The sequence below is a fragment of the Melanostigma gelatinosum genome (genome assembly GCF_949748355.1).
Source record: "Melanostigma gelatinosum genome assembly, chromosome: 10".
Taxonomy (NCBI): domain Eukaryota; kingdom Metazoa; phylum Chordata; class Actinopteri; order Perciformes; family Zoarcidae; genus Melanostigma; species Melanostigma gelatinosum.
Genome location: NC_136643.1, coordinates 27,684,762 through 27,710,282, shown reverse-complemented (window position 1 = coordinate 27,710,282; position 25,521 = coordinate 27,684,762). Strand labels below are relative to the sequence as shown.

Below are 25,521 nucleotides of genomic sequence, written 5' to 3'. Positions count from 1 at the left end.
ACATTAACCTACAATACAGTACGATGCAGATGGATTGTGATTCACTGAACTTGTATAGAGAAGCGTGTATCCACCACTTCACAAAATATACTGTGCTGTGCTTTTAAATTATGGTAGTCTGCTGTTGTTGTTAATTTACGGCATTAACTGTTAATTTACGGCATTAACTGTTAATTTACATGTGAAAGATGAACATTTAACTGTATGTTACAGTTCTTGTGAAATACTGTAAGATACCGTTGAAAATCCACCGTAAATTTACAGCAATTCGTTGGAGTGAAACCTTTAAGCAAGATTAGGCACAATAATGACGTCACCGCTCAAATACAAACTGACATTTTAATAAATATTTCATATTTTTTTTTAAAATCTCCTCTACTGTTCGATACAGTGATTTCACCTAAATTCAATGATTGAAACCCTTCTATACCTGTGAGAAAAGATTTCAATGACAATCTTACTTCAGTTTGGAAGATTATTATTAATATTTTTCTAATCTGCAATTCAACTCACTCCGGTCGGTACAGTTTTTGTAATAAATAAGAACAATTCAAAGAAATCTTTCTGATTTGAGTCAAATAGATTTGGTCAGGTAACCCAAATTATTTCGTATTTGTGGGAAATGTGGCATTTAACAACACAAAGACAGTTTGATTAATACACACATAATTTGAATTTTAGAAATTCTAAGTGGTTTTGGTACCAGGTGGTATTATATACACTACGTTTTGCTTATGAATCTACCTTCATTTAAATGTGTCGGAGTTAGCTAATTTTCATCTGTAGTTCCTGAGCAGGTCATTACTGGCCGAAACATATCAATACAATACTTCAGCAAATTCGAGGATACAGAAAATACATGCAAGTTGTCTGTTGCCACTTTAAAAGTATTATTTAACTAATTTAACTTTGCATATTATTAACTCATTATTTAACTTATCAAACTAATTTAACATAATTATGATTATAATTTGTATGTTATTAAACCCATTATTTAACAGTTCAACTTAATTTTCTGTCATTAAAGCCATTATTTGACTCATTTAACATTATTATTTACTCATTATTTAACTTATCAAATGCATTATTTAACTCATTGAACTGAACTAACTTGGTCAGAACAAACGGAGAATCAAAGCTGATAAAAACAAAACAACAGACCCAGGAAATGCACTTGCTGGCTGTTAAGGGGGAATGGCTGTTAAGGTGGAATGGCTGTTAAGGTGGGAAGTTGTGTAAACAAGGAGTCTGGTTCCAGTAAAGGCAGAGTGGTGAGGGCAGGAGAGTTCAGAAATTCAAAGACCCACAGAAAAGGAAACTCATGTTGTCTGCCACCTGTGAAGACAGGAAGTGATTCACTTTTACTTATGTAGCTTGATGTTAACAAAGCTGATCAACACACTTTATTCAACACAACATACTGAACATATATATTGACATCAAGAAGCACGACTCCCAAACCTTAAGGACAGATTATATTTAAATTATAATTATGGAGACCCTCTCCAATCCCACAGTCTCTCCCAGATCCATGGTTGTTGCTGTGGTTGTAACTCACCTGTAGCTTACTTGATGTGGCTCTGATGGGGTTGTTGTTTTTCAGGTTGTTGACTTGGTTGCTGTCGGGGGGAGTGATGACGTGGACTGGACCTCATGCCCCCTCCTCGGATGGTCAGTCTGATGGATGGAGAGGAGGACGGCTGCTGATGCTGATGTCCGGCTCTGATTGGCTTGGCTACATAGAGACAGGTGAAAGGTACACTTACACTAAAAAAGACACACTTACACTAAAGTCCTCAGAGGATGAACCCTTTACATGTAATAACCTTTGCTCAGGCACCGCCCTCAGGTTAGTCCTGACGATTTGACTCATTGGTATGTTTAGTTAGTTGTGGGCTGTAACAAACATGTCCTCACCTATCTGAGCAGAGTTTCCTCTCCTGGAGACGTTCTTGGAGCGAACACCCTCTTTTATGCGGTCCACTTCCTGTTGATAGCGCTTGCGATCCCTTACGGCCGACTCCTTGGCATCTCTCAGGGCAGCTTCCAGAGCTTTCACTCGCTCTGCTGTGGCCCGCAGACGCTTCTCTAGCTTAGGTAGCTCGCAGCGAAGGTCGCCATTGTCCCGCACAAGCTGACGAATACAAAGGGTTAAATTTACAAACCCAATTAGACAGATGTTGTGTCAAACAGGCTGGACTCACAGTTGGTGTTGTTTCATCGAGTTTTTGAGCGGTGTGCATTTAAAGGTGAATTGAACAGAGTTCTATGTAGATGTTTGTTATAGCATCTATATTTATATATATACACATACATACATATATGTAGATATATATGTCATTTCAGTTGGGAATATCAATAGTTTTCAGCTGGAAATGAGAATCAATTTCTGTCATACAATTAAATTGAGGATGCATTGTTCAGAAAAGGACTGTGAGTGATAGCAAATCTCCAACCTTTGTCATCGTATTAAGTGAAGTGAGCATAAAGATTGTGAGTTTAACAACAGTAATCAAGGTGAACAGGTGTGGTCACTTGCCTGTTTGTGGACCTTGCTGAGCTGCTCCAGGTTATTTTCTAAGAAGATGATCCTCTGTCTCTGAGCCAGACTGCCGCCGGCCTCGTCGCAGTCATTCTCTGCACTCTGTTTGAACAAGAAACAGGAAAAGTTCATCTTCAGGTTCACCACTGAACACACATACTGACATCCATCTAACATCTTACTCTAACAAAGAAACATTATGATCCTTTATGTTTCTTTAAACTCCTCACAAAATGCTGAGAAGCAAAACAGACAACAACTGTAACAGTGCACTATGAGAGTAACTGTGTGTTGCGCTGACGTTGAACTTCTTATGCTGCGTTCACACCAAACGCGGCGCAAATTATTCGCGCGAGTAGATTACATACAAAGTCTATGCACAGACGCGATGAGACTGGCGCGGCGCGAATTTGCGATGCCGCGGCGCGATTGAAATTTTTCAACTTCACCGAAATATTCGCGTGACGCTGTGGCGCGATAGCCTATCAGCGTTGAGTTGCTCCCCCTGTCATCATGACTTCCTGCCGTTGTTGAATCAGGAAATAAATCCTGTAGCCGCCTGTGTTCACCCAGAGCTCTACGATACCTCATATCAATAGAGACCGGACCAAACTATGTGTATACATGTGTGTGTGTAAACCATACGGTACAAACAATGAATAGACGCTGCCGTATTTACGTCTATGTGACGTTATTGAGTGTTGGTGGAGCTGCTACAATGTTAGCATAGCCTAGCATATCCAAGCTCCATTGAGAAGACAAGTAGCCTACAAATCGGCATCATTACGTAGTTATGTCGGAGTCCCTTTTTGTCGGTTTATTGCCGTTAAATCACAGCCAAATCAGTTCATTTTGTGTTCATACAGCTGTAGTAAACAGTGACGTGTGGCTTGCTAGACACAGTGAATACAGCTCGATAAAATCCACGGAGCTCCTCTGAACAATGTTATGAACCAGACATGACGGCGTTTAGTTTCCCGGGATATCTGTGACTTCCACAACACGTACTAAGCAGAAATAGGTTATTTTTTCCATGGTTAATGGCGGACAGTTGAAGGACTTTCAGGGCGATAAGCCACGCCCCCTCTCCGGCGCGTCCAGCGCGATTCACGTGAATACGTGAGCTGGTTCATGTTTATAGTTAGGGCTGGTTCATGTTTATAGTTAGGGCTGGTTCATGTTTATAGTTAGGGCTGGTTCATGTTTATAGTTAGGGCTGGCTCAGGTTTATCGTTAGGGCTGGTTCAGGTTTATAGTTAGGGCTGGTTCATGTTTATAGTTAGGGCTGGCTCAGGTTTATCGTTAGGGCTGGTTCAGGTTTATAGTTAGGGCTGGTTCATGTTTATAGTTAGGGCTGGCTCAGGTTGATAGTTAGGGCCGGTTCAGGTTTATAGTTAGGGCTGGTTCATGTTTATAGTTAGGGCTGGTTCATGTTTATAGTTAGGGCTGGCTCAGGTTTATAGTTAGGGCTGGTTCAGGTTTCTAGTTAGGGCTGGTTCATGTTTATAGTTAGGGCTGGCTCAGGTTGATAGTTAGGGCCGGTTCAGGTTTATAGTTAGGGCTGGTTCATGTTTATAGTTAGGGCTGGCTCAGGTTTATAGTTAGGGCTGGTTCAGGTTTCTAGTTAGGGCTGGCTCAGGTTTATCGTTAGGGCTGGTTCAGGTGTCTAGTTAGGGCTGGTTCAGGTTTCTAGTTAGGGCCGGTTCAGGTTGATAGTTAGGGCCGGTTCAGGTTTATAGTTAGGGCTGGCTCAGGTTTATAGTTAGGGCCGCTTCAGGTTGATAGTTAGGACTGGTTCAGGTTTATAGTTAGGGCTGGTTCAGGTTTATAGTTAGGGCCGCTTCAGGTTTATAGTTAGGGCCGCTTCAGGTTTATAGTTAGGGCTGGTTCAGGTTGATAGTTAGGGCCGGTTCAGGTTGATAGTTAGGGCCGGTTCAGGTTTATAGTTAGGGCTGGTTCAGGTTTATAGTTAGGGCTGGCTCAGGTTGATAGTTAGGGCTGGTTCAGGTTGATAGTTAGGGCTGGTTCAGGTTGATAGTTAGGGCTGGTTCAGGTTGATAGTTAGGGCTGGTTCAGGTTGATAGTTAGGGCTGGTTCAGGTTTATAGTTACGGCTGGCTCAGGTTGATAGTTAGGGCTGGCTCAGGTTGATAGTTAGGGCTGGTTCAGGTTGATAGTTAGGGCTGGTTCAGGTTGATAGTTAGGGCTGGTTCAGGTTGATAGTTAGGGCTGGTTCAGGTTGATAGTTAGGGCTGGTTCAGGTTGATAGTTAGGGCTGGTTCAGGTTTATAGTTACGGCTGGCTCAGGTTGATAGTTAGGGCTGGTTCAGGTTGATAGTTAGGGCTGGTTCAGGTTGATAGTTAGGGCTGGCTCAGGTTGATAGTTAGGGCTGGCTCAGGTTGATAGTTAGGGCTGGTTCAGGTTGATAGTTAGGGCTGGTTCAGGTTGATAGTTAGGGCTGGTTCAGGTTGATAGTTAGGGCTGGCTCAGGTTGATAGTTAGGGCTGGCTCAGGTTGATAGTTAGGGCTGGTTCAGGTTGATAGTTAGGGCTGGCTCAGGTTGATAGTTAGGGCTGGTTCAGGTTTATAGTTACGGCTGGCTCAGGTTGATAGTTAGGGCTGGTTCAGGTTGATAGTTAGGGCTGGTTCAGGTTTATAGTTACGGCTGGCTCAGGTTGATAGTTAGGGCTGGCTCAGGTTGATAGTTAGGGCTGGTTCAGGTTGATAGTTAGGGCTGGTTCAGGTTGATAGTTAGGGCTGGCTCAGGTTGATAGTTAGGGCTGGTTCAGGTTGATAGTTAGGGCTGGCTCAGGTTTGCCTTGGTCCAGCCCCTAGATATGCTGCTGTAGACCCAGACTGCTGGATGACTTCCTATGATACACTGAGCTCCTCTCTCCTCTTACTCTGCTTCTGTATATATTCATGTCCCATTAATGCACATTAATAACTTTGCCTCTTCGTGCTGTCTCTCCTCACAGGTTTCCATGGATCGTGGTTTTACCTGAACCATGGTACTGCCTCCTGCCTTAATAGTAATTCACAATCACCCCCAACACTGCACCCACACTTCGGCAGAGGAGGTGAAACCTGCAGGTTGTACTTTGGATGGTTGTTCTGAAGCTAAATACTTGCATTCATCAGTCATTTTCTCAGATAATGTTCTCTGTGAAGTTTATTTTGTTATTGGTGGATTTAATGCTTAGAGGAACTGTCTGGTTTTCTTACGTTCTTGACTCGAGTGCCGAGGTCTTGGATGAAGACTTTACGGAGGGTGGTCAGCGTCTGCAGCTCTTTGGCCTATTGGATGAAAAACAATAACTCAACTGATCTCAGATGTGTCACTTCTGCAGACAATATATAATAAATGTTTTTTAAAAATAATAATAATCCACCAACCACAGTCTCCTCCAGACCCTTCAGGTCCTCTTTGGCTTGTTCTCTCTTCTCATTCAGGAACCTTAATCACACAAAGTTCAATAAAACAACCTGACTGATGGTATTGATATTTTAGTTTTATCCATACACCAAATTTTACACCTCCGGCAATAGGAAATAGGTGTTTGATGATATTTCAACTGTAATTAATCCTGTGTTTACATTACATTACAGTCATTTAGCAGATGCTTTTATCCAAAGCGACTTACAATTCATTATCTATCTGTACACCGTAGGCACAGTTACGAGAGCAATTTGAGGTTCAGTGTCTTGCTCAAGGACACATTGACATGAGACTAGGGGAGGCGGGGATCGAACCGCCGATCCTCTGATTGAAGGACGGCCCTGCTCTCCACTTAGCCACGGTCATGCCACTTTCCACTGAATATATAAATAGATTTATTGATTTGGAGAGGCATAAAAACTGGTGTATGGAAGCAAACTAACAGACTCATCAAGAACTCTGCTGCTTTTGGACAAACATCCGTCTAAGTTGAGCACAATGGGACAAACTTACAGCAGTTTCTGAAGTTTCTGGCCTTTGTTCTGATCCTCAGCTTTAAGTTTGTCAAAATCAGACTTAAGCTTCCGGTTCTCCAGCTGCAGAGCCTGATTCCCACTAAATTAACACATACAGCATTTATTAATACTCCCTTACTGCCACCGCATTTATATGCTTAAAAGTCATCAAAATGAAAAAGCACAGCAAAAATTTGGATGAAAATTCCCGGAGAAAATCTTGTCGACTAAAACAAATTACTTAAATGTGACTAAAAAGAAGAGTCGCTTATGACATCATAATGAAGTGCAAAAACAAATGCTGTCATACACACCTGTGTTTAAAAAAGATAGACAATGACAATAATAAAACAATTACTTTTGATTACAACCACATCAGTCACTTATCAGTTATGTTCGACATGATCAATAGTGATAATCAGTCAATGATCGGTTGTTATAATCAATAACGTACTCTTTGAGTTGGTCGACGTCTCTATGCTTCTGCTCAATCTCGTCGCGTAGCCGACTGAGCTGTTTGTGATGAACTTCTCTGTGGTTCTCCATCTGTTCCTCCAGAGTTCTCTACAGAACAAAACAACATTAAGTTATAGTTCTCTAACTCACTTCATTTACATAAAGGAACACTTCAGTTCTCTAACTCACTTCATTTACATCAAGAAGGAACACTTCAGTTATTTAACTCACTCCATTTACATAAAGAAGGAACACTTCAGTTCTCTAACTCTCCTCATTTACATAAAGAAGGAACACTTCAGTTCTCAAACTCACTTAATTTCCCTCCAGAATATGAATGTTCTGAATGATGCAAATGTTCCCTGTGATGTAACATTTGTATCATCATTGTAAATTAGTAGAGGTTTGTAGTACTGTTGCTTTGATCAGAAAGCCATTGATGATTTCTACCTTCATCTCAACAGCATCCTTCAGTCTGCTCATGTGTTCTTTCTCTTTGTCCATCACCGTCACCTCATGCATTTGATCTGGACACACACACACAGATTGGAAGCTGGTTTTACAGATTTTAACTCAGTGTTGATTTGTAACAGTGTCTCATCTGTTGAACTGTGTTTGATGTTAGCAGACAATAAGAGAGAAGTGTTTGATGTCAACAGACAATAAGAGAGGAGTGTTTGCTGTTAGCAGACATTAAGAGTGTGTTTGATGTTAGCAGACAATAAGAGAGGAGTGTTTGATGTTAGCAGACATTAAGAGTGTGTTTGATGTTAGCAGACAATAAGAGAGAAATGTTTGATGTTAGCAGACATTAAGAGTGTGTTTGATGTTAGCAGACAATAAGAGAGAAATGTTTGATGTTAGCAGACATTAAGAGTGTGTTTGATGTTAACAGACAATAAGAGAGAAGTGTTTGATGTTAACAGACAATAATATAGAAGTGTTTGATGTTAACAGACAATAAGAGAGAAGTGTTTGATGTTAACAGACAATGAGAGAGGAGTGTTTGATGTTAACAGACAATAAGAGAGAAGTGTTTGATGTTAACAGACAATAAGAGAGAAGTGGTTGATGTTAACAGACAATAAGAGAGAAGTGTTTGATGTTAGCAGACAATAAGAGAGAAGTGTTTGATGTTAACAGACAATAATATAGAAGTGTTTGATGTTAACAGACAATAAGAGAGAAGTGTTTGATGTTAACAGACAATAGGAGAGGAGTGTTTGATGTTAACAGACAATAAGAGAGGAGTGTTTCCTGTCATGATGGAGACTTCTGACCTTGAGCGTTGAGTTTGGCGACCTCCTCCATCAGACTGTCCTGACTCTCTTCCAGCTTCCTCTTCTTCTGCTCGACCCTCTGCAGGTCATCTGTCAGAGACACAATCTTCGCCTGGAGCTGCAACAAGCATAAAATGTATGCACTCATAATAATCGTAAAATATTATAATCCATTCATTTATCCATTCAATAAGGTGAACCTCTGCATTTCCAAGGTTCCAGAGTGTTTTGATCCAAACTCTGGTTGGAACTTTGAACGTAATCTATTACCTGTGAGACAAGCAGCTGGCAGGTGTTGAGCTCCTTCTCATCAGCCTCCATCCTGCAGATGTTCTCCGTCAGGTTGACCTCCAGCTGTTTGCTGCGGTTCACCAGAGATTTGACCTCAGACTTCATTTTACTAATGTAGAGACGAGCTGTGGTAAACTCGTCCTCCATCACTCCACTTGTCTCTGTCATCTGAAGAGACAGAGAGATACTGATGTGACACACTTCATTCAAAGCTGTGTAATCGTGTTGTCCTAAGTAAACCTCACTGCGTCCATTTGGGTTCGGGGGGGAAAGAGATGATGAGCGTTAAACAGACCAATCCATTAAATGACAAGATAAGTTAAGTTAAGTCTTGGACATTTAGAAATCAGGTAAAAAGTTGTGAAAAACAGACAACTTTAGCGTGTTAAGTAAGTAACATTGCTATACATGCATATATAGATGATTTATATTTTTGAAAAGAAAATGTTGAAGTCCTGCACACTGTTAGTATTCAGGAGTCAACGCCACACAGGCTGACATGTATAATGAGTATGATATGTGAAACAGTAGAGGAAGAGTTGTCGTCTTACAGCTTTGAGGTCGGTGGTACCGAGGACGCTGCCGATGTCACTAAGGTCTCTAAGCAGCAGACTGAGGATGTCTGCTGACCTCTTCTTATGATGAGAACTGACCTCGTTCAGGGTGTCCAGCTCCCTCTGAACCGCCTCCAGACTCACCTGAAACACAGGACCAGAAGAAGAGCTGATCTCTACCAAACATACATAGCTCAGGGCGCCCAGATAGCTCACTGGTGGAGATGGTGCCTCATGCACAAAGGAGTGGCCCATTGTTCCCGTCTACCTCTGTTCTTTAAAAAAAGGCCTCTTTTTTCTTAAAAAAAAAAATCAACTATTCTAACATCCTACCGTAAAAGACCCTACCACCCTAACGTCCTACCAATCAACCATTCTAACATCTTGCTGCCCTACATCCTACCCTAACATCTGAACATCCTATCGTCCTACCGTAAAAGACCCTACTACCCTAACCCATCCTACCGTGCTACCAATCAACCATACTAACATCCTGCTGCCCTACTGTCTTACCCTAACATCTAAACAGCCTGTCGCCCTAACGTTCTAAAAAGACCCTACCACCCTTGTTTCTTCATGTGGACTCACAGTTTTGCGTGATAGCTCCTCGTTTAGCTGATCGTTGCAGCGGTTCTTGGTCTCCACTTCTTGGCTTTTGTGGTCGTAGTTGACGGCGAGCTCCTCCAGCGCCTGCAGCACCTCCTTCACCTCCTCTTTGGCCGAGTCACCATCCCTGTGCAGCCGCGACAGCTCCACCTGCACACGCTCATAGTCCTGGCGGCTCGACACCAACAGCTGAATGATCGGATTATGAGGAGGTAGATGTTTACATTGATAGATATAGCACTATGGAGATTTATAGAGCAGAGGTTGAAACGCTCAATGAGATTCACCTCGTCCTGATCGATCAGCTGCTGTTTGAGTTCCTCGGCCGTCTGACTGTGATGGTTAATCTCATCATCCTAAAACATGAGTCAGCTGATTTTTAATCACAGACTTAAACAGAGCAAATGGGTCCAAGATGGTAGTACAGGTAGGACTCACCTTGTCGTCCAGCTGGTGGTACAGGTCAGTGATGAGCGTCTCGTACTGAGTCTTCTGTTCATCTGACAGAGGGACAGGGGGCGGGGCTAAGCTGTCCATCACTGCTGTCGCTTCACTGCTGCTTTTCTTGTTTCTGCTGCTCAGCTGCTCCTCCACAGGTACAGACTCACCTGGAGAAGTTAGGAGTGCAGAAAAGTACTGTCCAATCAGAGCTAAACACACCTCCCATCTCCAGGCTCATGACTCTAGTTTTGACCAGGGTGTAAGGTTCAGACCCCCTCATTCATTGCAATGGGACCACTGTTGGAACAAAGTGCTGCTTTGACCAATTAAACTCATGCAAGCTCACATTGGTGGAAGAACTTTGTAACTCAACACTTCTACAGTTTACCTTTCCTCCAGCGTTTCAGCTCGTTCTCCTGTTTTTGTAACATGACATTCAGACTCCTGTTCTTCTCCTTCTCTTTCTCGTACTTCTTCTTCCACTCTTCAGCTGTCAGCTCCAGGTTCACAGACACTGTGTTCTTTATGGTTTTAGCTCTCAAACACAAAAACAACACAGGAAGGTGTCTTCACTTGTCTGACAGATAACAGGTGGTGGATGGATGTTAAGAGGTGTTGTGAGATATGATGGAGATGAAGGGTGATTAATAACCGAGTCATCAAGCACTAAGAGAAAAAGTCAAAGGCAAGATGTTGAAATCTGTACTTCATTCCAACCTGAGAGATCCTTTAGTATTTGCTAAACACCCCAATGACAGCTATGCATGATGCTTCCAAAATAAACTCTGTCAACCATCCACATATTAACTTGTCCATTACATGTCCCTCCACACTGCAGTGTACTTCATGTGTTTCCTGTGCTGTGTGTACTATATTAGAAAGAACACTAGAAACAAAACAAAAGATTTGTGTACACAAAAGTACCATTCAGTATACTGGTACTAACCACGACTATCCTGTTGCTGTACGCTACAATGATGACCATGAACTGACTCATTATATCTTTAACCTGTAACACATTCTGCAGATTTCCGTCAAAAAGAATTAAAGTTATTGCAGTGATGGCAACTTGTTTACAACCAAGATGGAAGTCTGGAAAAAAGTGGGCTTTTAAAACTATAAAGTAAACTTGAATCTGTCTTTAAGATATACAGAACAGAGTAAAGATCAGAGACCAGCATCATTAGGGTTCATCCTGCAGGGAGAACGAATGCCCATAGTTGATAATAAACGGACTGATACCAGCTTTACAATGAGACTCCATCTGAACATGTGAGTGATGTGGTCCTGTACCTCTGTCCGAACATGAGGGTGGACTTGGTTTCAGCCTCGTTGTAAACAGAAGGAGAGCAGCAGATGATGATGGTGGTTCGACAGTTTCCTCCCAGAGAGTCCTGCAGGATCCGGGTCATCTTACTGTCTCGGTACGGGACGTGAGCTTTCTATCAGCACACGACATGAAGGTTACATGACTGAGGTCTGAAGTTACTTTTACTAAAGACGAAGTGTTTCAGGTTCCATTAGAACAAGTGAAGACTCACTGTTCCTTCACTCAGAGCAGCGATGACGTTCCCCAGAGCAGAAAGAGACTTGTTGATGTTCTTGGCTTCGTCCAACACGGAACCTTCTGCTCCCGTTTTACTCACCTGAACAAAATGACCATGGTCTTCATCACCAGTATTATCATCAGATACAGGTATATATATTAACCCTAACCCTAACCATATATATATATATATATATATATATATATATATATATATATATCAGTGGCGGGCCGTGCATTTTATACCTGGGCCTTCACTGTCCTGCAGCTGAAACACCTCATTATGACGCCACAGCTACGGTTATTATTGGTTTCGTGTAAAAATGAAGCTCAACACCTACAAATACACTAACTGCAGAGAATACGCAGAGACTGTGTCTCCTCTCTGACTGCTGTCAGAGGCTGCTGTGAGACTGACCTGTGAGAGCTTTGGGGCTCACTGCAGCACCGCTGCTCGTTCACCACAGTGCAGAACGTACGAGCTTCAACGTCAGAGTCACAACACCAGAACAAGTCTCCAACAACACCAGAACAAGTCTCCAACACCACCAGAACAAGTCTCCAGATTTGTCACGAGTAGATTTTGGCAAAAAAAGTCTCCATGAGGGTTTAGAAAGTCGCCAGATTTAGCGAGAAAGTCGCCAACTTGGCAACACTGGCCCCAGCTAAATATGTCCCCAGAGCAACACTGGACGTAACAATAGTTCCTATCACATATAAAACCAAACAAAAATCCATCTTCATAACAACAAGTTGTACAAATAATAATATATAAACAAGCATATTAAAGCTACTGCAGATGTAAAAACAAGAGCATTTAACTTACCAGAGCTGCTGTTCACTATTTAAAGACAAACTCCATCCTCCTTTCTTTGTTAATAAAGAGTTTAATCTCACGGTTGTTCAGTATGTTAGATCCTGGGGTACTTCTGGCCCGATACGGGGCTACTTACTGACTCAGCTCTCTATTAAAAGATTGTCGAGCTGGTGTTCTTGCGAGGGAACTCGCCTGGCTCTTCTAACTGCCGTTACTCCCGACGTCTACCCTGCTTCCTCCGGTCTGAGTGCACTCGGTCGAGGGGCCACCCTGACCCCGGGCGCTCCCACCAGTTGCGTCGGTTATGGCAGCTTCCCTCTTATGGATCCGTGCTCTTGGTAAATGCCAGGTTAGGTTTTAACGGCTAGGATTACTTCTAAAACCGTAAGGGATTGTTAAGTGGATTCGGTCTCTAGGATAACCTTACAGAACTCAGTTGTTGGACATACAATGGCTTTAACTTTTTACTGCCACGAGGATCTTTTACTACTTAAGCAAATAAATGCACTTGAGAAATTTACTTTAAATGCAGATTAGATATTTATTGCAGGTTATATTTAGTTAGTTTGCAAGGGTTAAGCTACAGCTCACATAAAATGTCACTACACTTGATTTGTTACTTTAATTTTCTTCTCAGGTTATACTCATTAGTTTTAGTTGCCGAGATGGCTCGGTTGGAGCTGGATGTCCAATGGTGCGATGAAAAGGTTCTTTTGGAGTTGTTAGGAGCGAAGGTCCGGCCGGACCCTCGGTCCTCCTGCTCTGCAGCGGAGTCCGTTCAACAGTCCTCAAAACTCAGTACAAAGTCTTTCTAGGGCTGCTGCGTCTTCTCCGTTGTCCAGTTGGTAAAGGCGAGCAGGGGGGAGAGGTGATTCTCCGTCTTTCAATTTTTGTCCACGAACGGCGGTCTTCTTTCCGTGAACAGAGACGAAGTCCTCGGACGCGGCTGTCGAACGAGGTCCAGTGTTTCTCCATGGATGGCTCGGTCGGCGTCCCATCGTGAATTCCCGTCTTGCTGTTTGCAAGTTACTTCTTTTATCACACTTTTGGGCTGGTGTTCTGCCCCCTCCTGTCCAACACATGATCTCATCTCCCCACCCACTTGAGTGGGCGTTTGGTCCTGGACATGTCCAGGCAAGTCCAGGCAAGTCCAGGCTTATCCTATATTATTCCTCTATGACTCATCTCTTGCAACAGTCTTTTCCTAACCACACCCATTAACATCTGTTCCTAACTTCACTCTTTTTGCTAACTCATCCTGACAAAACACTTTTCCTACATCTCGGCTCCGGTCACACAGAACATTTGTTAATCAGTTTTTACATTTGTTAAATCAGTTTAGTTAGTACACATTTGCTTATAAAATGATTATTGATCTCATCCTTCATCATTATTGTGCTTTGTGTCTTTTCTTCTCAACCATCATTATTTCCCCATCCCTTGAAGCCAACACCCTGCTTACTTCCTCTTTCTCCGTACTTTCTACACTCAGACTGCACTATACTCAGATACACTTATTATTATTATCAGGTTTACTTTTGTTAAATCACTCTATGTATTAAACATTTGTTATGTAACGATCATACACTTTATCTTTCGATTACACTTTAACTATTGATTTCTGAGTATATGCTTTATGCTTTTTATATCCTGACCTTCCCCTGATCGTGTATGCATGTTTTGGAGGCAGCTCTGTGGGCTCAACTCTTCTTGACAAGTACATCCGTGTGTTTTAGTTCCAGTAAGAAGTCCTTCTCCATTCATGGACGCCAGTGAAGACAGTCGAGCCTCCCCAGTTGTATTTCTTGAATACGTTTTAATGGTTTGAGGCTGAAGATGTCTGCTCCAGAGGCAGCAGATTTTGGGATTGTCACCGCCCAACACGTCACGCTAGCCCACTGACCAATCACGTACTTGTAGGCCGGCTAGCAGCTCTGACACGTCAAAGAATACGCCCAACATGTCAAACTAAAGATCTGATTGGTTGAAGACTATGACAATCAACAACATCGTCCTCATTCACTTAAAGTGCACATGGATTCACTTGTGAGTCTGCAGGCCTCTAGCTCTGTTCTACCTAGAGACACAGAGGTGAGATCTGATTGGATAAAAGCTCTACTTAAAACAAGCTGCACTGGAAGCAGAGCAACTGAGGAAGACAGGAGCTGTGCAATGACAAAATAAGATAATGGGAAAAATATTATATTGTATGAAAAATTATTAAATTATAAAATAGCTATAATTTTGTGATTCTGTCAGGGCCAGCAGAGAAGGGCTTGCAGGCTGTGACGACCCACCACTGATATATATATAATATATATATATATAATATATTTATATTATATATATATATATATATATATATAACATATATATATTATATATATATATAATATATATATATATAACACATATATATATATATATAACATATATATATTATATATATATAATATATATATATATATATATATATATATATATATATATATATACATATATACATATATATATATATATATATATATATATAAGAAACTCATCATGATCTGTTCTTTTATAGTCCCATCCATTCATCAACTAATCAGTGTGTAATCACATATTGTGTGCTATGGATTACTGCTCCATTTTCAGTTACATATATTATTAGTGGATATATTTAGCTCAGATCAATAACTCAATAATAATCAATAAATCGATAAAGTGAGTGTGGTGAAGCATTGTGACCTTCTCGCTGCCTGCAAGGTCCACCAGGTAGAGTTTCCCCGACAGCTTGAGCTCCGTCTCCATGTTCTCCTGCTTGATGTTGATCAGAAAAATACTGTGACTGCGAGAGCTGTGCTCGTTCATGTCTGCAGGAGGAACAGAAGAAAGTACAGCATAGTACTACAGCACGTCCACCGCAGGAAGTACATCATAGTACTAACACAGGACCTCCGCAGGAAGTACATCATAGTACTAATACAGGACCTCCGCAGGAAGTACATCATAGTACTAATACAGGACCTCCACAGGAAGTACATCATAGTACTAACACAGGCCCTCCGCAGGAAGTACATCATAGTACTAACACAGGACCACCATAGGAAATACGTTATGAATACCCATATGTTCACAGTAAATACATTATAAATCTATATATATTCATATGAAGTATATTATGAATCTATATATATTCATAGTAAATACAGTATAAATCTATATATATCTGTAGTAAATACATTATAGTAGTAGTAATAGTAGTGGCAGTAGTAGTAGTAGTAGTAATAGTAATAGTAGTGGCAGTAGTAATAGTAGTAGTAGTAGTAACAGTAGTAGGAGTAGTAGTAATAGTAGTGGCAGCAGTAGTAGTAGTAGTGGTAGTAGTAGTAATAGTAATAGTAATAGTAGTGGCAGTAGTAATAGTAGTAGTAGTAGTAGTAGTAGTAATAGTGGCAGTAGTAATAGTACCGTAGTAGTAGTATTAGTAGTAGTAGTAGTAGTAGTAGTAGTAGTGGTAGTAGTAGCAGTGGCAGTAGTTGTAATAGTAGTAGAAGTAAGAAGTACTAGTAAGTAGAAGTACTAGTAGTGGTAGTCGTAGTACTGTAGTTGAATCAGAGGATCGGTGGTTCGATCCCCGGCTCCGCTAGTCGCATGTCAATGTGTCCTTGAGCAAGACACTTCACCCCAAATTTCTCCTGTAGCTGTGCCTATGGTGTATAGATAGAATCTGAATTGTAAGTCGCTTTGGATAAAAGTGTCTGCTAAATGTCTGTAATGTAATGTAGTAGTAGAAGTAGTACTACTAGTAGTAGAAGTACAGACTCACTGGTGACGGCGACGTGTCGGTTGGCTTTTCCCTCGTCGATGACGTCCATCACTTCATCAGGACTAGAAACAAAACGCTCCGTGCAGCCCTGAAAGAAAACACACATCAGCAAAATGTGTTATGTTAGTGCTGATGCTGCAGCGCCTATACTGTAGTACTGATACTCTAGTGCTGGTACTATAGGAAGTAAAGATACCTTCACAAAAGGAACCCTGTTTTTGTCCTCGTGGACCGACAGGTTTGTCTTTGACACTGAAACATGAATCACATCAGTCAGCACCTGAATTTCATTCATCAATATTGTTTGTGTTTAAAAATATAGATTTAAATATTATCATCACCGTCCAGTAAGTCTCTGATTTTATCCAGATAGATTTCAAAATAAGAGACCTGCAGAGAAAAGAGACATGTTTTATTATGTAGAAACATACATATGCAAAATAAAATGATAATGCAGTAGCTTCATTTAAAAAAGGTTTACTTAACAAAATAAAGTTACAAGATACATTCTTTGCTCAACTTGTCACAGCATTAGCACAACGGTCAAACAACTATGTTGCTCCGCAGACTGAATAACCTCAACTGAGGGCTGTGATGTAGTCAGTAATGCAACTAAAGGAGCATTTCCACATGTTTGTTACACAAATAACTTAAGACATCTTACTAAGCCTCATATGGCTCTTACAAATACTAATATTACGACTCAGAGTACTCAGAGTATTGTATGTTACATGGTATTTATACCTGCTTGGAGAAGTGCAGAGCAGCTAGTGAGCAGTGAACATATATGAGAGCAGCGGGTCAGTGAACGCATCACTGGTTTATAATGCTGAGTATCACAGATCAGATTTGACTTTTTAACATTTAATATTTAGTGTGTGAATTCATTTCTTAAAGCAGAGATGAAACACATTAATGATATTTCATCATTTTCTGTTTGTAAAAATGTCAATGTGACGTCATGTGTTCATGTTTATGTTGATATTGACTTATTTATCATATTTATTTTGATTGCAGTTTACTGCGGGACAAATCTATATCAGACCGTATGAATTTAAACAATAAAGTGTTTGAATACATCATGTTTTGTGGTTTTGGTTTGATGATGTACAGATGACATCATCACCTTGATGTGAAACTCCAGGTTTTCGTCCATAGAGTAGATGTGATCAAAGATGTCTCTGGAGATACGAGGGATGATTCCCATCAAACGAGGGTCGTGCAGACTCCCCTGAAAAATAATATAACATCAAATAATATACAAAACACACACACACACACACACACCTGAGAATGTTAAACAATAATATAACAAAACAGAATATACAAAACACACACCTGAGAATGTTTTAACAATAATATAACAAAACAGAATATACAAAACACACACCTGAGAATGAGGACAACTATGTGTGTCCTGGTGTTCTCATGTCTCCTTACCTCCTCATCCCTCACTCCCGACCCTGGTGTTCTCATGTCTCCTTACCTCCTAATCCCTCACTCCCTACCCTGGTGTTCTCATGTCTCCTTACCTCATAATCCCTCACTCCCTACCCTGGTGTTCTCATGTTTCCTTACCTCCTCATCCCTCACTCCCTACCCTGGTGTTCTCATGTCTCCTTACCTCCTAATCCCTCACTCCCTACCCTGGTGTTCTCATGTTTCCTTACCTCCTCATCCCGCACTCCCTACCCTGGTGTTCTCATTTCCTTACCTCCTCATCCCTCACTCCCTACCCTGGGGTTCTCATGTCTCCTTACCTCCTCATCCCTCACTCCCTACCCTGGTGTTCTCATTTCCTTACCTCCTCATCCCTCACTCCCTACCCTGATGTTCTCATGTTTCCTTACCTCCTCATCCCTCACTCCCTACCCTGGTGTTCTCATGTCTCATTACCTCCTCATCCCTCACTCCCTACCCTGGTGTTCTCATGTCTCCTTACCTCCTCATCCCTCACTCCCTACCTTGATGTTCTCATGTTTCCTTACCTCCTCATCCCTCACTCCCTAACTGTCCGTGCTGGATCCGTCCCCGTTGTTTTAAAAAGCTAAATAAATTATTAGCATGACGTCATCCAGCTAGCTAACCTGTCTGGTGTTCAGCTAGTAGTGAAGCTTCATGTACTGCTTCCCTTTCCCGCTAGTCTGCTGTCTGATTGTGAGGTCAGGCTGATCTGGGATCAGCTCTTTGGGTGCAGAATCTCGCACTGGCGCTCGTGCTCGCCTGTAGAGACTTCTCCTGAGGAGAACGCGCAGCTAGAGGGGCAAAATCGATTTGGCCCCACGCTGAATCTATGTGAGGGCGCTGATTGGCTAAATTCTATGTCACTCATTTCTATCAATTGGCTAAACTGCTTCATAGACCCGCCTCTTCTGGGCAAAAACGATCAGGCCCCCCAGCTGCGCGTTCTCAGAGTGTCGTGCACACAGACAGAGAGCACGAGCAGGAAAAGCATATATTTTGTGCAGATATCATATTTTACACATATTACTGGGTACATTCCATAGTTCCAACACACAAATATTGACAATTTGTATAATTTATTATTATTATCATTTTTTATTTTTTTTCGTGTGGCTCAAGGTGGGGCCAGGCCCTCTATTGGCCGGCCGCCACTGTATATATATATACACGTATATATATATATGTATGTATATACATGCGTGTATATATATATACACACGTGTATATATATATATACACACACACGTGTATATAAATATATATACACGTGTATACACACGTGTGTGTATATACACACGTGTATATATATTTATATACACGTGTGTGTGTATATATATATATACACGTGTGTATATATATATACACGCATGTATATACATACATATATATATATATACACACGTGTGTATATATATATATACACGTGTGTATATATATATATATATATATGTATACATATACACGTGTGTGTATATATATATATACATATATATATACATACACACACGTGTATATGTATGTATATATATATATATATATATATATATATATATATATATATATATATATATATATATATATACACGTGTGTATATATATATAGATATATATACACAGTGTGTTGATATATCGATATCAGACTGACCTCCATGGTGTGAGTCTTTCCTGATGCCGTCTGACCGTAAGCAAAGATGGTCCCGTTGTAACCTCCCAGCACATCTGAAACACACACACACACACAGTGTGTATATGTGTATATATATACACACATGTACACATGTATTATGGTATAGATCTATAAAGGCTTGATAACCAGGTGAACTGACCTTTAACGATCTGTCTGGCGCAGGTGTCGTAGACCTGAACCTGTTCGGTGTTCGGAGGAAGAACTTTATCGAACACGTACAGCTTCCCCTGAAACACAGGAAACACCGTCAAAATAAAAGTCATGGAGTTTACAGAGAACGTGACGCTTAAAATACTGATGAAATATATTATTACATGATATATTTTTTACTGTAAAGAAGCCTCAAGGATAGTTTGCAGTTAAATGTTTCTTAAGCAGGAGTTTATATTTCTGTAAATACTATTCAACAGATCAACAGAACATGTTTTTTATTTGAAAGTTGATATTTAGTTTTTTTAACGGATTGTTGCAGCTGAAGGTATAAACAAGATTTTACCAAAAGATATGAGGGTTTGAATAACATTGGGCACCAAGTTCAAAGGATTAATAACCAATCATCTGCTTTTTAATTTCATTATTTCATAACATCATGTCATTAAAACACAAAGGGTTTATCCTCTGAGGAGCAGGAAGCAGAAATGGTATCTGTCTGTCTGACTTAAACTAATCAATATAAAGAGAGCTGATACTTTATAATAAATATTATTATGAGACATAAATCATATTTGGTGGAAGAGCTCTGTCTTTTACTGCATAATGTTTGATTGTCTGTAAATAAAGAAACAGCTAAATTATTTTACAATTACGAATAATATTCTCAGTGCTCATCACTGTACATTTGTACCTGTGTCCTTTATTCTGGTATTTAAACAGTTTTAATCTTTGTTAAACGGATGAGTCAGCAGCTTCCTGCTGGTCTTAACATTAATATTTAACTATTTATATTTATCTGTTTATTTAGCTTCTGTCAGAACAACGTTCACTGAATATCTATATGTCAGAGGAATAATATCTGCTTTTATTTCTACTATATGTTAATATATCATCTTTAAACCATGCCAAAGACAATCTGTCTATTCTCATACATGGAAAAGAAAAGCAGAAAAATGTCACATTTGAGAAGTTTTTCAGACGATCCATAAACAAACGATACATCAGATCGTTTTACATTTTATTGATTACGTTTAAGGCTCCAGATTATATTTACTCTCCTTTTAACAATCCAGGGTTAGGGTTAGTCCAGTTAATCCAGGGTTAGGTTTGGGTGGGGACGTGGCCTCCTGGTGGAGGTCAGAGGGGGCACGGGCACAAGGGGAGTTAGTCCAGTTGGTCCAGTTAACCCAGTTAGTCAAGTCAGTCCTGTTAACCCAGTTGGACCAGTTAATCAAATTGGTACAGTTAATCCAGTTAGTCAAGTTCGTCCAGTTAATCAAGTCAGTCCAGTTAACCCAGTTAGTCCAGTTAATCAAGTTCGTCCAGTTAGTCCAGTTAACCCAGTTAGTCCAGTTAATCAAGTTAGTCTAGTTGACCCAGTTAGTCCAGTTAATCAAGTTCGTCAAGTTAATCAAGTTAGTCCAGTTCGTCCAGTTAATAAAGTTAGTCCAGTTAATCAAGTGAGTCCAGTTAATCCAGTTCGTCAAGTTAATCAAGTTAGTCCAGTTCGTCCAGTTAATCAAGTTAGTCCAGTTAATCAAGTGAGTCCAGTTAACCCAGTTAGTCCAGTTAATCAAGTTAGTCCAGTTCGTCAAGTTCGTCCAGTTAATCAAGTCAGTCCAGTTAACCAAGTTAGTCCAGTTAATCCATGTGGTCCAGTTAACCCAGTTGGTCCAGTTAATCCATGTGGTCCAGTTAACACAGTTACTGTTCCTGAGCTCATGATTTCAACCCAGACTTGATCACTGAGGATCCATCTAACCCTAAGGAACACTTCTGGAACCACAACCGAGGTCAAGTAACTAACTATCTGGGTTAGAGGGTTAGTTATATATACTACTTATATATATACACTAGTGCTGGGCAACGATTATAATGCTTAATCGCGATTAATCGCATGATTTTTTTGCGATTAATGTCATTGTTACGCGCAAAATTCAATAATAAATTCAAAAGTAGTGTATTGTGCACTTTTATTTTAAAGTGCTGCTATATGAACAAAGGTCAATAACATCTGGTTTATACACAAGTCTCTATATATAGGGTTAGGGTTAAAAACAGTGTGATGAAACAAGTCTATTGTGTTTCTATTGTTGCTGATGGAATAAAAACATTGTGATGAAACATGTCCATTGTGTTTCTATTGTTGCTGATGGAATACAAACATTGTGATGAAACGAGTCTGTGTCTATTGTGTTTCTATTGTTGATGGAATACAAACATTGTGATGAAACGTGTCTATTGTGTTTCTATTGTTGCTGATGGAATAAAAACATTGTGATGAAATGTGTCAATTGTGTTTCGATTGTTGCTGATGGAATACAAACATTGTGATGAAACGAGTCAATTGTGTTTCGATTGTTGCTGATGGAATACAAACATTGTGATGAAACGTGTCTATTGTGTTTCTATTGTTGCTGATGGAATACAAACATTGTGATGAAACGAGTCTATTGTGTTTCTATTGTTGCTGATGGAATACAAACATTGTGATGAAACGTGTCTATTGTGTTTCTATTGTTGCTGATGGAATACAAACATTGTGATGAAACGAGTCTATTGTGTTTCTATTGTTGCTGATGGAATACAAACAATGTGATGAAATGAGTCTATTGTGTTTCTATTGTTGCTGATGGAATACAAACATTGTGATGAAACGAGTTTATTGTGTTTCTATTGTTGCTGATGGAATACAAACATTGTGATGAAAAGAGTCTATTGTGTTTCTATTGTTGCTGATGGAATAAAAACATTGTGATGAAACGAGTCTATTGTGTTTCTATTGTTGCTGATGGAATACAAACATTGTGATGAAAAGAGTCTATTGTGTTTCTATTGTTGCTGATGGAATACAAACATTGTGATGAAACGAGTCTATTGTTTCTATTGTTGCTGATGGAATACAAACATTGTGATGAAACGAGTCTATTGTGTTTCTATTGTTGCTGATGGAATAAAAACATTGTGATGAAACGAGTCTATTGTGTTTCTATTGTTGCTGATGGAATACAAACATTGTGATGAAACGAGTCTGTGTCTATTGTGTTTCTATTGTTGATGGAATACAAACATTGTGATGAAACGTGTCTATTGTGTTTCTATTGTTGCTGATGGAATAAAAACATTGTGATGAAATGTGTCAATTGTGTTTCGATTGTTGCTGATGGAATACAAACATTGTGATGAAACGAGTCAATTGTGTTTCGATTGTTGCTGATGGAATACAAACATTGTGATGAAACGTGTCTATTGTGTTTCTATTGTTGCTGATGGAATACAAACATTGTGATGAAACGAGTCTATTGTGTTTCTATTGTTGCTGATGGAATACAAACATTGTGATGAAACGTGTCTATTGTGTTTCTATTGTTGCTGATGGAATACAAACATTGTGATGAAACGAGTCTATTGTGTTTCTATTGTTGCTGATGGAATACAAACAATGTGATGAAATGAGTCTATTGTGTTTCTATTGTTGCTGATGGAATACAAACATTGTGATGAAACGAGTCTATTGTGTTTCTATTGTTGCTGATGGAATACAAACATTGTGATGAAAAGAGTCTATTGTGTTTCTATTGTTGCTGATGGAATAAAAACATTGTGATGAAACGAGTCTATTGTGTTTCTATTGTTGCTGATGGAATACAAACATTGTGATGAAACGAGTTTATTGTTTCTATTGTTGCTGATGGAATACAAACATTGTGATGAAACGAGTCTATTGTGTTTCTATTGTTGCTGATGGAATAAAAACATTGTGATGAAACGAGTCTATTGTGTTTCTATTGTTGCTGATGGAATACAAACATTGTGATGAAACGAGTCTATTGTGTTTCTATTGTTGCTGATGGAATAAAAACATTGTGATGAAACGAGTCTATTGTGTTTCTATTGTTGCTGATGGAATACAAACATTGTGATGAAACGAGTCTATTGTTTTTCTATTGTTGCTGATGGAATACAAACATTGTGATGAAAAGAGTCTATTGTGTTTCTATTGTTGCTGATGGAATACAAACATTGTGATGAAACGAGTCTATTGTTTTTCTATTGTTGCTGATGGAATACAAACATTGTGATGAAACGAGTCTATTGTGTTTCTATTGTTGCTGATGGAATACAAACATTGTGATGAAACGAGTCTATTGTTTTTCTATTGTTGCTGATGGAATACAAACATTGTGATGAAACGAGTCTATTGTGTTTCTATTGTTGCTGATGGAATACAAACATTGTGATGAAACGAGTCTATTGTGTTTCTATTGTTGCTGATGGAATACAAACATTGTGATGAAACGAGTCTATTGTTTTTCTATTGTTGCTGATGGAATACAAACATTGTGATGAAAAGAGTCTATTGTGTTTCTATTGTTGCTGATGGAATACAAACATTGTGATGAAACGAGTCTATTGTTTTTCTATTGTTGCTGATGGAATACAAACATTGTGATGAAACGAGTCTATTGTGTTTCTATTGTTGCTGATGGAATACAAACATTGTGATGAAACGAGTCTATTGTTTTTCTATTGTTGCTGATGGAATACAAACATTGTGATGAAACGAGTCTATTGTGTTTCTATTGTTGCTGATGGAATACAAACATTGTGATGAAACGAGTCTATTGTGTTTCTATTGTTGCTGATGGAATACAAACATTGTGATGAAACGAGTCTCGGTGTCAATTGTGTTTCTATTGTTGCTGCTCACCGACTCACGGAGGGCGTGTTACAACAGACTCACCGGCACCACCACTGTGTCCTCTCCGTTAAATTTCGGGATGCATTTGTCTCCTCTGACCCGCTCCGCATCGTTCAGAGGTCTGAAGCGACACATCACCTTCACACCGCACACACCGCACTCCACCGCGTCCTCCATCACGAGCCGATAAACAGACACGAGCCGGTAAACAGACGGAGACTCACGAGCTGCCAATAGACAGGAGACACGAGACGCTCACGGTTGAAATCAGAGACAAAACGGGAGAAACGGAAGCTTCACTTCAGCTTCACACGGTTTAAAACATTGGACCGGAACAACTCATCTACCGGACAGAAGACCGACAGAGTCCCGCAGTTTAAGAATCAGATTCCCGGTGATCACCGTCTCTGCTTCAGGATGCTGACGAACATCAAACAGGTCCAACCCTGGACCACTGAGCCGCAGGGCATTCTGGGACATGGGGTCCTACCTGTTTCTACAGAGATTAACGATAAATATATAATCTTTATATATATATTATATACAGAATATATATAGATATATTATACACAGTATATATAGATAATATATGTATAAATAATATATATTATCTATATCTATATACATTGTATATATAGAAAATACTCATGTTAGTGGAGCCTGATCTTCATCTGACAGAATTATCAACATTATGAATGAACACAATGATTCAATAAATGACTCTGAGTCAAAGTCTTATCTGTAGTCTTCACCCTCATTTATTGGACGTGTCCCACTCATGTTTGTGAGTCTCTCATCAGATTAGTTGGTCCTGGTCTTGGTCTTAGCCCTGGTTGTGGATCTGAAGAAAATTTGAGCATAGAACTGTGTGTTTAGTAGATATAATAAAAGTGTTTAATAATTCATAATTAAGAATTCATAATGAGTCATAATCATAAGTGTATTGGGAATGCATAATTAAGATAAACATAAAGTGTTTTAGGATTAGTAGCTAAAAGACATGAAGCTTCTGCCAAGTTGCAGAAGTTTAACTTTTATACTGAAGGATTATCATAGAAGGGATTAAGCAATAACTGACCGTCTATGAATGTGTTAGAAACTCAGGGAAAGAGAGTCATGGAGACAGGCATTTACAGAAGTGCACAGGTAAGTTAGCCAATAGGAATTGGGATAAACTGAAGGGGAGGAGTTGCGAAGGGATATGAGGGCGGGAGATAGAA

The 25,521-nt window shown here is 39.8% G+C and overlaps 1 protein-coding gene across 1 annotated transcript; it reads right to left on the bottom strand.

The window, feature by feature from the left end:
* Positions 1 to 1,565: 1,565 nt before the first annotated feature.
* On the bottom strand, positions 1,566 to 24,478 carry LOC306783207 (kinesin heavy chain-like; the record flags this gene model as incomplete). The annotated part of the gene is made up of 25 exons (XM_079276771.1): positions 1,566 to 1,735; positions 1,918 to 2,134; positions 2,540 to 2,644; positions 5,768 to 5,839; positions 5,939 to 5,999; positions 6,495 to 6,596; positions 6,951 to 7,060; positions 7,403 to 7,479; positions 8,233 to 8,350; positions 8,503 to 8,691; positions 9,075 to 9,221; positions 9,666 to 9,872; positions 9,971 to 10,039; positions 10,122 to 10,291; positions 10,513 to 10,661; positions 11,418 to 11,566; positions 11,666 to 11,770; positions 15,215 to 15,339; positions 16,296 to 16,383; positions 16,492 to 16,547; positions 16,637 to 16,685; positions 17,422 to 17,526; positions 19,405 to 19,478; positions 19,586 to 19,673; positions 24,344 to 24,478. The coding sequence occupies 25 exons, from the start codon at positions 24,476 to 24,478 to the stop codon at positions 1,566 to 1,568; spliced, it is 2,937 nt and encodes a 978-aa protein (XP_079132897.1).
* Between the last annotated feature and the right edge of the window lie 1,043 nt (positions 24,479 to 25,521).